This window comes from Triticum urartu, chromosome 4, assembly GCF_003073215.2.
Source record: "Triticum urartu cultivar G1812 chromosome 4, Tu2.1, whole genome shotgun sequence".
Lineage (NCBI taxonomy): Eukaryota > Viridiplantae > Streptophyta > Magnoliopsida > Poales > Poaceae > Triticum > Triticum urartu.
The window spans coordinates 587,242,427-587,255,629 of NC_053025.1; the positions used below are offsets into that span (position 1 = coordinate 587,242,427).

Below are 13,203 nucleotides of genomic sequence, written 5' to 3' on the forward strand. Positions count from 1 at the left end.
CATCAGGGCCTCTAAGATTTCAGGGGTAAGATGACTACGGTGGTAAAAAAATAATGTAATTTCGTGGGTATTGCCGGGTTTCGGGTTCGGGGACTACCGAAACGGGTGTAAACCCACGAAACGTGTCGGGTTGTATAATGTGCCCAACAACAGCCCCGCGGGGATGAAAAGATGCCCATCCCCGTCCCCTAATAGGGTAAAAACCCACGGGGACGCGGGTTTCGGGGCCCCATTGCCATCTTGACTCCCATTCCTTTGAGCATGTGTGTTCTCCAATGTATTTCTTCACCACAAAGCTCTTTGTCCTGCTGTCAGGTGCAGCAAACAAATACCAAGTACAACCCTCCACACAATGAGCCCTAACTCTCTGCTTATCATTCTTAAGATATTTGATATGCACTCTATTCTGCACAATGTACTCCTGTATTGCTCCTCTAAGCTCAATGACTGGTAGAAACACCATGCCAATGTGGAAATCAAGTTCCTTCATGTTCTCAGGCCTGAATCTTTTAAGCTTTACCTTCTTCTTCTTTTTCTTCTGTCCATGTTTGTCCTTCACTTCAACTTCGATCTTCTTCAGATTTAACATCCTCAACATCTGAATCTTTGAGTTCAACCAATTCTTCTGAATCATAGTCATTATCATCAATCCACTCTGATTTCCTCTTATTTTTCTTCTCATGCTTGTCATCAACCCATTCTACAAACAGATCATCATCATCCTTCTGAACTTCATTGTCAGAGTCAACCCACTCTGAGCCACTACTACTGTCATCAGTTTCTTGCCCATGCACTTCCACTCTTTCTCTTCTCTTATTTGTTCTCTCCTTTTGTACATCTGTCTCAGCCCTTGTCCCACTGCTGCTGCCCACATGTGCTTCATTTAGCTTGCCCTTCATAGCTTTGGTCTTTAGTCTAGGACTATTCCTGATATGCAAATTAACACCATGCTTTGTTGCACTAAGCACTGGTGGAAGCTCTGTAGATCCAGTGATGCACACATCATCAAAGCCTATGTTACCAGTTAATTCTTTGTGATCAACATATAGCTGAAAATGCTGAAACTTCGGAACAACAGCAGACATGCTAAGTGTGTCTGTATCCCAGTCTACAATCCGCAGTCCTGTATCCAAATTCATACCAGGGAGCAGCCAATAAACATTACACTGGGCCATATCATATCCTAGCTGCAGCAGAAAGTCATTGATCCAAAGTGGAGACCATGTCTCAACTTCACATCCATCAAAATACTCGATTTTCCCATCAATATAAGACTTGTTCGACCCAAATCCACAAAACAGCCCACCATAATTGATTTCAATAGAAAACACTTCTTCATTTGGTCCTATCATTACAATGGAAACAATTTTTCAAATTTCAATTGATGTATTGCAGCGAAAAAATTACAAAAGAAGTGGTCTTTTGGAATTTAGAACTGAAACCCTAATCCTAACCTCAAATCAGAGCATGCGGTTTAGGAATCCTAAATGTGACGGTGCAGATCGAAGTAAATCTATGACTATGGCACAGTCCTTGCAGATTAGAAGCACTATAGGAGCAGAGGAGCGACAAGATTAGGGTTCTTACCGTAAGAGGGAGGAGGATCGCCCACTGGCCGTCGCAGAGGGGGCATCTTGACGAGCACCCGCTCAGATTGCCCTCCAGATCACCTCCGCTCATCACCGCACGGCGGAAATCGCCACCACATGCAGGAAATCATCGCCGGCGCCGCCGCCGATCGCCTCTAGTGTCGCCAGATTAGCCGCGAAAGAGGAGATGGGATGCCACTGAGAGGGGAATAGATCGGGAGGGGCTTATTGCAAAATTTCTCGCCTGGCGGATGGGCCCTGTGTCGACGTGGCGTGGGTCAAAGCGCCACGAGGGCAGGTCAGCGAGCGCTAGTGAAGAAAAGGACCTCGGGTGAACCACTTATGAAAGAATTGGGACCTAAAGGTGCATTTTTAAAAAAATAGGACTAAAGTGACACAACGACGAAACTTTTAAGACCTCCAGTGCATTTAACTCCGTTTTGGAGGAGAAACCTCCCACACCAACACAACTAGTGAGGGAGGAGGAGGCAACCCAGTGCCCACACATATCATCTCTCATCTCTCATAGGGTTTGGAGAGGATAGGCTTGGGTTGTAAGGGTATCTCCACCGTGACCCCCCAAATTAGACATTGGATCCGTCAACTGACCAATGCAGACCAGTCTGTGGATAGAGATGCGGGAGCCGGCCATCCAACCAGGCCCGCATGGGAAGAATCCGGCCTATTTGGTTGCTCGCATACACTGTGGGGCCTGCATCGCACGAACTTTAAAGCATCTCTGGGCATGTCTCGCTGGGAACACTTATATCGGCAGTTTCTAACGAGCCAGGCCAAGTTGAGCCACAACAAGCGCACGTGGGTGGGCCCCTTGCACGAGAGGAGGCTGGAGGGATGCAAGTTGTGTATGTGCTTCTTCTTCTACCTCCTCTAACCTCTTCCCTAATCTCCTTTCTTCCATGTCACAAGAGTAATAATCAATGTCGTTGTTTCGGGTCGATCGTAACAAACTCTATTTTCTTCTTAATTAATAGATGAGGCAAATCTTTTGCCTTCATTTAGAAGAAAAAAAAATGCCTGCTTTGCCGAAGTTCTACCAACCACTTTCATTCGTGTCTTCTACCTCAATATGGAAGAAGCCTGGTCCACTGTTAGCACTACCCTTGTACTGGGGAGTGGGCATTGGCTTATACCATGTTTGGCAAACATCCATATGGTGGCAAGGGGTTTTACAAATGAAGCAGACTTTAGGAAGTTGGCACATGCCAATAAAGTGGCCCGGTTGGCCACAATTGAAGCAGATGGCACCAATGAATTTAGGACCCACATTACTAGCAGCAGCATCCACCTGATCAATCTGTTTTCCAACTTGAGTACTACCAGAACTATTATCTTACACAGCAGCAGCAGCAGACTTCTGTTGTGAGTTCTTGCTAGACCAACACATCCATTTTTTAGTCGTGCAGTGAACAAAACAAACTATGCAAGTGGATGTAAAAGTAAACTATGCAAGTATGGCACGATTACAGACCACGTTGATTCATCATTCTGAAACACCAAAACTGTAATCAGATTACAATATAGGAGTAATTTCTTAGTTCAACGAGAACCTACCGTATCTGCAACTCCAAGTTGAGAAATCTGAAAACGCAGGCTACTTGGTCTGCCACCCGTACCTTACCGGCCGTCTGCTTTAGCGACAAGAGAAGATGACAACACTGATTTTTCTGAGATACACAAGACACAAACGGGTTACAAGACAAGCCTATCGATTTTACATGAGTAATAATCTCCATTATTGAAGAAGAAAAGGGTTTCGCTATGGTCCTTGCAAGGCAGGCACTAGTGTCATCTTTTAGTTTCTTGCTTGGTTGAATTCAGTAGCTGCTGACGATGAGGAGGCCGATGGCGGTGACGACGATGGTGGACGGCACCCCGAACCGGAGGTGGCTCCAGAAGGACAGGTTGTAGCCGAAGAACTGCGCGCGCCTCGCCTGCTCGCACACGATCAGGTTCGCCGCCGACCCCAGCAGCGTCAGGTTCCCGGCCACCGTGCTCACGTACGCCAGTATCAGCCATGCCTTCCTCTCCGACGCCGGCGAGATCGCCGCGGCCGACGCGGCCACCCTCGTCCCCAGCAGCAGAACTGAATGAAACACCAAAGTTCACAAGTATGTATTGTTCAGAGCACTGCATGCGGTTTGCAATTGCCAGGACTGAACCAAAGTTCAGAAGTACTTATATTGGTTACCTGTGGGAACATTTGATGCGACGTTTGAGAGGATGAGGATGACGAGGCCGAGGAGCGCGACGCCTCTGGCGCTGTCGATCCGCGAGTAGGGCTCCACCAGCTCCCACATGGTGTTGGGTATGCCGGTCTTGTTGAACCCGTCCACGGTGATGAACATCCCGCAGAAGAAGATGAGCAGCGAGTAGGACACCTGCCAATGCCATGGTGATCGATCATTGTTCATTCATGCTAGATCAGCCACGAGTAGTAGGCCATGCTCATGGTTCATGGTGGGTTACCTTCTCGAGGCAGGCCTGTGCGTCGGTGAAATCGAGCGCGAGGAGGACGAGAGCGGCGGTGATGGCGGTCCAGGACATGTTGAGGCCCATGAGGAGGGCGATGAGCATGCCGAGGGTGATGAGGTACACGGCCGTCTTCCACACCAGCACCTTCCACCTCTTCTCCACCACCTCGGGAAGCTCCCCCTTGTCCTTGTCGCCGTTGGCGGCGGCCTCGTCGTCCGTGGGCGACGACGGCGGCGCGTCCTCGATGATGACGCTCCTCTGCTGGCTGGCGGTCCTGGTGAACTTCCTGGAGGAGGCGCCGTCGAGGACGGGGACGGTGGAGACCTCCACCATCTCGTGCGACATGCTGGAGGAGCGGAGGGACCTGATGGAGAACTGCATGTCGGCGTCGGCGGCGGCGTTGGAGTTGGAGTTGACGCTCCTGCTGCGCAGGTCGCCGTTGACGCTGGCGCTCCGGATGATGGGCTCGCTGACGCAGTCGAAGTCGTCCGGGTTGAGCGAGGAGACGTGCGACATCCTGGCGGGCGTGAAGCGGTGCGAGGTGACCTCGTCGTCGCCGACGAGCTCGGGCCCCGTGGAGACGACGCCGCCGCGCTCCTGGTCGGCCGGCTCGACGGCGAGGTACCGCCAGAAGTAGCAGAGGAGGATGGCGGCGTTGGTGAGCACGCCGACGATCATGGCCGGGAAGACGCCGAGGAGGAACTGGCCGAAGGAGATGCCGCTCTCGACGGCGATGACGAGGTTCTGCGGGTTGCCGATGGGCGTGGCGGCGGAGCCGATGTTGGAGCTGGTGGCGAGGGCGAGGAGAAACGGCTGGGGCGGGAGGTTGTTCTGGCGCGCGACCTTGAGGATGAACTCGGTGAGGACGACGCAGCAGGTGTCGTTGGTGAAGAGCGCGGAGGCGATGGCGGAGACGATGCAGACGCGGAAGAGAAGGTCCTTGGGGCCGCGGCTCTTCCACTGGAGCAGGTTGCCGAGGTACTTGAACATGTCGGCGCGCTCCAGGAAGATGGACACCACCATGGTGCCGAAGAGGAGGCCGATGATGGGGAGGTCGATGGCCGCGTACGCGTCCTCCGGGGAGATCACGCGGAAGAGCACCATGAGCATGGCGCCCAGCAGCGAGCCGGCGGTGCGGCCCACCGGCATGAAGGGCACGCTGGGGAACACCGCCAGCACCCAGAAGATGCCGAACGCCACGCATCCCAGCACCACCTTGGACGTGTGCGCCAGCACCATCTTGGATGAATTCCACTAGCTAGCTAGCTAGCTACTCTGCACTTGGAACAAGATGAAGAACCTGTCGCAGCTAAACTCAAGAACAGTAGAGCGAACAGCAAGTTATCCCCGGGCGGCCAAGTCAGACTAGGTTAATCGCAGGAGCGATCCAGCTGCTGGAGTCGATCGGCAGCAGCGACGGCAATCTCTCCATGCACGCGCAGCTAAGCTCAAGAATATCCTGCAAAATCCGAGCAACAAAAGAAGAGCTTTAAATCCGGAGGCTAAAGAAGGTATGATCAGTGAGCAGAAAGGAAAGCAAAGATCCTGCTGTGGACGAAACGAGTTTGATTTTGGCCGGGGGAACACAAAAAACGGGCGGATTAGCGAAAACCGGGGACAGGCACAGCGCATATGGGATGGAATGGATAGCAACAATCAATCAAGCAGAAGCAGAAGCAGAAGCAAGCAGAGCACCACCGCGCCTACTCACGTTGTGTCCTGCAACAATCCAAGCGAGACAAGATCAACAACCCTACACATCCAAACTAGATCTCGAGCTCTGTTCTAGACATGCTCGGGACCCAAATTCCAAATGGATTGGGACCGTCACGGATCCGTTCGTGAAGTGGTGCCAAGAACACGCACGCACGCACGCACGGGACACGGGATCTTGCGTTCTAGATAGACTGGTTTCCTGAGAGGAAATCTATGAAATTGAACTCGGGTTGGGGATCGATCGCTGACCTCGGACCGGAGTAGGGGCGTGGAGGAGGATAGTCCACAGTGCGGTCCTCTCTGCTGCGGCGAGAGCGAGGAGGAGGAGGAGCGGTGGAGAAGTGGAGGCGGTCTGTAAGTGGAGGCGAGAATAAAGCGAGGAGGGGCCGGCTATAAATAAAGGCGAGGGGCCGCGGCCACCACCATGAGAGCGGCGGTCAGCTTTCGTGGATGAGGCGACCCCGGTCGGGCCCCACCGCCGACGACGATGAATGAATTGAGGCTCCTCCTAGGATCACCATTTTTTCTTTGAGAAACGGATCAGCATTTTGTTATGCACACACCGGGTGGTGCCTCCATGTTTTGAGTCAACCAGCAGCCATGTGCCACGTGTTTCGGTATAGGCTTCGCCCACACCCTTTTTTTTAGCTGGTTCAACGGACCACACATTCAGACATAAAAAAAAATTGTGTTAAAGAAACTTTTGGATACTAATGTAAAAAACGCTCTTATATGGGACGGACGGAGGGGAGTACTAAAAGTGGATTAATTCAGCAGATTGTTTCTTCAGCCATGTTTCTTTACAAATACTAAATCAGTTTTGCTACAGCATATCTAGATGTGTCATAAGTATTGCACATCTAAGTTATATGTCATTGATTTTACGTTGAGATATGTGTGGATATTTTTTTTTACTTTTTTCTTTTCCTCTTCATACTTGATTCACTCATTTAGATGTGCAATAACTAGAGCACATCTGGGTGTGCCCTAGACACACCCATACTAAATTTAGCCTTGTTACTCCAACTGTCGGATGTTCCCAGAAAGAGGGAAATATCCGTTTGATTTGTTTTTCAGATTATATTAAGAGGTTTATTTAACGTGCTCCCTCTTATCTCCTCTTTTTACATGAGAGGTAAAAGTATACCCGGTCCGACTTTTGTTATGTATTTGGTTGATTCCCTGAAAGTTGTTGGGTAGATTGTTCCTTTTGACTATGATAGAAAGAGGAAAACTGTAAAACCTACCCGTATCACCACCAAAAAAATAGTGCTGTCGGTTTCTTGATGGTCGCACAAGTGGATCTTGTTTTGCTAAGAAAAACGAAGGAAATAAAGAAACTAATTAAGACCACCCCTGACTCGACACGATTCATTTTGAATTTTAGCGTGACAAAGCAAAGTGGACGACGTGTGTGGCACGACAACCACCAAATCACATATTTATAGTGGTAATTTCGGGTTGAAGTTAGCCTCTTGAAAGCAAAAAACCTCGGATGTATTGAAGCATTTATATAAGAGCCATTGAGCCTAAGTTTGTCACAGTGATGCCACGAGGGCAACACAAAAGAATCAACGAACGCGAAACATATAAACTTACTCTGACCTTTGTTATATACCTGGTTGATTCCCTAAAATTTGCAGGATATGTTTGTTCCTTTTGTCAATGCTAGGAAGCGAAAACCTACTCGTATCACCACAAAATAAAAAGTTTTGCCAGTTACTTGAGGGTTGCACAAGAGGTTTTGGTTTTTGTGTGAAAATGAAGGAAATAAAGAAAGTAGACCACCCCTGGCTCGACACGATTCGTTTTTGTCTTTTAGCATGACAAAGCAAAGTCGACGACGCGTGTGCCACGGTGATCACCAAATGACATATTTATAATGGTAATTTCAGGATGAAGTTGGCCATTTTCAAAGTAAAACCTCGGACAATTTGAAGTATTTATATGTAAAAACTACCGGGACTAAGTTTACCGTGGTGGCACCATGAGGGCAGCACGGAAGAATGAAAGAACACAATGGAGTATAGGAGACGGCTTTGTAAAAAAAAGAAAAATAGGTAGTTGAATAACTCAACATGTTTTTTCTCTTTCTAGAATGCATAACTTAACATATTTATACTAAATAAGAATATTCTGTATCTGTATTTCGATTTAGTGATAGACTCATGTACCCAATTGCACTCCACTGTATATTCAAGAAATGGTCTATAATCTTATTTTTTTGTTATCTATGTTTGTTCTTGTATCATTTCGAAAAACCTAAGGATGGCATGAGGACTACACACGGGTTGCTCAAAGAGGGCGGTCTTAGCAATTCCGCATGTCATCAATCGGGCTAACGCATGTGATTCGCCGGGCAGCCGGGTAGCCAGCCACGAAGGAGCCGTGATCCCTTGCCTTTGGATGGATTTGAATGATGATTAACGTTTGCGCGTGGGACGTGCGTGCGTGGCGGGCCAGCAGCTGATGCCGCCAGCGATTCCCTGATGCTGATGGCGCCGTTTCTTCGCATCCAAGAAACCCGTTGAGCTTGGGGAGCAGAAACCCAACCCGCGTATGTATTGTATGCATGCGCTCACGAAAAGGACGCGAAAACGCGTGCGCTGCTCGCTGATTCGCCATCTCCACCGTCCGTTCTGCTGTTGTTGGTTCGACAATAATCGCGGGAGGCTTCGGTCATGGAGACTACTGCTGCTCGGCGGTCACTGCAGTGCCAGTTCAAAAAGGAAAGGATAGTTTTGAGACTGACTGTGTGCTTGTTGCTGCGTCTCTTGCAAAGGATAATTTTGACAGGTCAGCGCTATTTGATTTGAAGAAGGAAGCAATGAGTATTTCCAAGATGCTACCTATGGTCAAAATTTCAAAGATTAACCGATCAGCCAATGTGGTGGCTCATCTTATTGCTAAGTATAGTTTTGATAATAGGTCAGACGGTATTCCTGTTAATGATGTTCCGGCCTGTGTGATGAATTTTGTAATGAGTAATTGTAATAACTCTGTTGGTTAATTAATATATGAGGTGGTTTTTTTTAAAAAAAAGGAAAGGGGAAGAGAGATGAGATTGGGACGCTACAATGCTCATGCCATGGGCTGTGGGCTGCTCCAGAGCCCACCATTTCTTGTCTCGTCACGGCCTGCGTGGTCCTCAGATCCATCCACGCGCGCGCGCACACACTGTGTGGGTAGTACAGTAGCACTGCCTCCGATGTGGCTGGCCTGATCCACGTCCACGGAGTGCTGTGCTGAGCTCAGATGTCACGACCTCGTCGCGCTAACCAATTGCATTGCCGACCAATGGCGATCGAGTAATCTGGTGCTAATGCTAGCATCGGAAGAAAGTGCAGCTAACGGACTGCCAAGAGCACAAAGCTTGGCAGTGGGAGAGCTTTTGGCATGGGGGAAGTGATGATGTCCGGGCCCACTGCATGAGAGATTTTTGACAAAAGCGGCACCAAACGTGGGGGACTCCGGTTCCCACAAAATTGTCCAAAAAAAATATTTCTCGGTTCCCACCAGCGCTTCCGTGTCCAAGTCTTTGCTCTACTGTCCGTTTGGACACACGTACTGTACGATACAGTAGTTGGTACAGACATTTTTTTGGGGGGGGGGGGGGGGGGGGGGGGAGAAGTTGCTACAGACATTTTACAGCTACAGGTTTACGCACTGTCGAAGCAGACTCACAATCTGTGAACCTTTTAAAACACTTCGGCGAAAAAATTAGCCCAAAGAAAATCTGTTTAATCCCAGGATCAGACTCATGAGAAATAAGAAGCTTTTTTTTCCTCAAAAAAAATAATAATAAATAAGAAGCTTTTTGAAACCATTAATTTTTTTTCTTGATCGAGGTAGGGACTCCAGGCCAAGTTGCTTCGTCCGGGTTCAATTACGGTTGAAATCACCATTGCATTCATGCATGTTATGCTAAGGGTCCCACCACCCAATAATAATGATTCAAACTAGGTCGGCAGTGAAAACTCTAGACAAGTAATGTCTTATCAGAATATATTCCGACCATCTAGAAACAATGTTTGATGCATAAAATTATCGTGGCGAGCTCCTTTTCAGCAGAAAAGGGGCAAACCAGCCACTTGTCCGCGTCTTCCTTGCCTAATTGCAAGCAAAGAGAGATTCGTATTACTGCAGCTATTATTAGAAAATTATTGAAATTTATTACAGTGTCGTGATTCTTTTTTGGTCTCGCGATATGATTCGTTTCCAAGTCATGTCGCAGCGATTTGCTTTCGATTATAGGAGAACAAATAACAGTAGCACTCAGAGACAGAGCAAAATCCCCCCCCCCCCCCCCCCCCCCTTTCTTTTCCTTTTCGCGGGGAGCAAAATCCTTGTGTGTAAATCTGTCTCCGAACTCTGATGAGCAATCGGGTGCGTGGGCATGACGACATCGCGCGTACGAGCTGGACAGTCCACCAACAAATAACATCTCCCGTGCGGCCGTGCACACACGTCTTCACACCGCCGGCCGGCCGCCGTGGGATCCCTTCCACGCAGCCGTATCCAGCCGTCCGATTACCGAGGCAGAAGGAAAAGGAAACTCGACTTTTGCACCCGTGTGTTGTGTGTGGCAGGACAAGATCACGCTGGATCTTTCCTCGCCGTCGCTTTGCGCCGGAAAGCCAACCGCTCGCCGTAAAAGTGCCAAGCTGCTGCAGAGAACATGCCAAGCGAGCTGAAAGAAAAGTCTAGCATATTATTTTGTCAATTTCGTTCGGGGATCGGCGTCTGCCTGTCAAGCTGTCGCGCTTCCGGGCTGGACGGGTGGCCGACGCCATCCGTTTTTTTAAACCCCGCGGATTAAGCGCGAAACGGACAACTACCAACGTCTCGTGTTTCACACGAATTTTGGTTGTTTTGTTTCGGTGGTGCAAGATACAGCCACGTCGACGGTCCACCCTGCTGTTTTGCAGAGGAAGTACGGCATTCCTGTGGGTTCGCCAGCAAAAGGAATCAACCTACGTCCCCACCTAAATAAAAAAAAGGATACTTAAGATCTCGTGGTTTTGGTTTACAATATAATAAAGAGTCAAAGACCGGTCTCACTCCCGATGGATAGCTGATTATGTTTATGCTTGTCGTGCCATGTATTTCTTGCTGATTATGTACCTATTTTTTTTTGAGAAAAGTATACTTTACGTCTCTTAATTTTTGGTGAAGTCTAGATTTGGTTCCTCAACTTCAAAACCGGACAACTTGAATCCGCAACTATCAAAACCGGACAAGGTTCGTCTCTGGACTCGGTTTTGACCGGTTTTGGTCTTTACTCACCCCAGTTTTGACCTGTGCTCACTCATATTCCTGTAATCTTTTTATATCCGTGAATTTTTTGAAACTCACATACACTTTTCAACTCCGCGTACTTTTTTCAAGGTCGCGTATTTTTTTTCAAAAATAAACACATGTTTTTCAAATCAGCGAACTGCTCTGAAATTCGCATACTTTTTTCAAATCCGTGATTTCTTAACATTTATGTACTTTTCAAAAGTACGCGGATTTAAAAAAGTACACAAATTTTAAAAAGCATCATGTATTTGAAAAAAGTAAACGAATTTGAAAACATTACGTGGACTTGGAAAATCTAGGCAAATTTGAGTCGGAACGGTCAAAACTAGGGTGGGACGTCACCCAAACCGGTCAAAACCGTGACCAGGATGAATCTTGTCTGGTTTCAGAAGTTAAGGGTGCAAGTTGTTCGGTTTTGGAGTTGAGGGACCAAATCTAGACTCCGCCAAGAATTGAGGGACAAAAAGTATATTTTTCTCTCTTTTTTTTAGAAACAGCCACGTATTCAGTTTGCTCTTCGTGAGCAGGGTGGGTCAATTCTCAGGTTTTTTTTTGAGACACAATTCTCAGGTTAGCATACATCCCCTCACGGGCCTACTTTGGGCTGGCCCAGGCCACGCCACAATCCTTCTAGGCCAGCCCACACCAGTCCAGTGGGTATCCACGTTCTTGTTGCCTCGCGGTGCTATATAATGCTCACAGCGAGTATTAGCAGCGTATCGCTCGTCTCGCCGGACAATTATATCAGACCATATAATCACATCACATACAACCCCCGCAAAAAAAGAAAAGATACAACGAAGGAAATAGGGATGCAGCTGGCAGCTGAATGCCTGACGGAATCGATCGACGATCGGTGTCACCAAGACTCGAGCAAAGCAAGCAGCGAAACAAAGAAACCAGATCAGGACGGCGCATGCAGGGAAACTTACGAAATGCCTGGTCGATCGACGACGCCTCACGCGGCCGGTGGCAGCTCGCTCCGGCACGGTGGCTCCTCGACCTCTTGGCCGGGTCGCCTTCCGTCCCAACCCCAAAGATACACCAGAGATTGATCCCCGGCCCGGCAGGATTGCTGCTTCTGCCAAGTCGGTGTGGTCGGGCGGCCGGCCGGGGGCGGTGGAAGATAGATCAGTCCGTGCAATGCGCGCGCGGGCGGGGAGCTCAGCGGCGCTGGGTTCACCTCAGCTGCGTATATACGAGGGCGGGCACGGCGGGGACGGCCTGGCCGGATGCTTTGGATGGTGAAGTGAATCAGACGCCGGCCGGCCGGGGAGGTATAAATAAGCGGGGCCGACCGGCGGGACGACGTGGGACTTTGAGACCAACCCAACTGTTGTGCCTGCATCGACCGAGCAGGGCTGGGGGGGGGGGGGGGGGGGGGGGGGGGGGGGGGGGTACGGACACCGGCCTCTAATGGCGACGGCGACGGCGCAGCAAAAAAGGTGCCTGCTGCATGCATATCCCTCCCTCCTGGCCAGTCTGAACCCGATCCCTTTCGACCCCCCTGGAAGACTGTTGCCTCGTCGCTCTCAATCGCCGTCCGTATCCACCCGCCATATCCATCCTTCCGATCCGTCTTGTGTGTGCGTGGGAGAGGGAGAGACCCAGAGCCCAGACGGCCAGACATGTGTGTGTGCATGGTAAGGAAGTCCATGGCATCCATTAAGCCCTAAGCAGGCACAGTTTACCTAACTGCATGATTACGTGTACTAACTGCATGTCTGGTGGAGACCGATCGATCGAGACGAAGATAGCCACTCGCTGACCGAGCAAATAAACGATCCTGCAGATGGATGGATGATGCTATGGATTAGATGCATGATTGACAAACCGGGACAGGAGAGGGTCGGGTACAGGTTGCATCACCAAAATCAATGGCGCCTTAAGAACTGTACGTTTCCATATGCTTGAACCATGGAATGCAATATAGCTTAGAAAGGCGGCATGCGGGCAGAGGATCGATCGATCGATGCGTATCATATCCAGCAGAGGACTGGGCCGGACCCGCGCGACCGACTGGTTGACGTGCGAATGACGTCGTACGGCGGGCGGAAGAAGAAGAGAGCCGCTGCGATGGCGATCCTCCAACCAAAACCGATCT

At 49.4% G+C, this 13,203-nt stretch overlaps 1 protein-coding gene across 3 annotated transcripts; it reads right to left on the reverse strand.

Moving 5' to 3' along the window:
- Positions 1-3,041: 3,041 nt before the first annotated feature.
- Positions 3,042-12,348, reverse strand: LOC125552923 (silicon efflux transporter LSI3-like). 3 transcript variants are annotated; one of them, XM_048716648.1, is made up of 5 exons: positions 6,048-6,191; positions 5,794-5,801; positions 4,077-5,541; positions 3,799-3,988; positions 3,042-3,693 (listed from the first exon to the last, which is right to left on the reverse strand). In XM_048716648.1, the coding sequence occupies exons 3-5, from the start codon at positions 5,319-5,321 to the stop codon at positions 3,425-3,427; spliced, it is 1,704 nt and encodes a 567-aa protein (XP_048572605.1). In that variant the 5' UTR covers positions 5,322-5,541; positions 5,794-5,801; positions 6,048-6,191; the 3' UTR covers positions 3,042-3,424. The 3 variants fall into 3 exon arrangements, with proteins under 3 accessions (XP_048572605.1, XP_048572607.1, XP_048572606.1); XM_048716650.1 differs by lacking the exons at positions 5,794-5,801; positions 6,048-6,191 and adding an exon at positions 12,032-12,348; XM_048716649.1 differs by lacking the exon at positions 5,794-5,801 and having other exon boundaries at positions 6,048-6,182.
- Positions 12,349-13,203: the final 855 nt, after the last annotated feature.

Bases quoted from the DNA above. Each gene is read 5' to 3' on its own strand.
- LOC125552923 (XM_048716650.1), bottom strand. From the start codon at position 5,321: ATGGTGCTGGCGCACACGTCCAAGGTGGTGCTGGGATGCGTGGCGTTC. The intron at 3,989-4,076 runs GTAACCCACCAT...TGGCATTGGCAG, and splicing joins CACAGGCCTGCCTCGAGAAG to GTGTCCTACTCGCTGCTCAT. The intron at 3,694-3,798 runs GTAACCAATATA...TGTTTCATTCAG, and splicing joins CGCATCAAATGTTCCCACAG to TTCTGCTGCTGGGGACGAGG.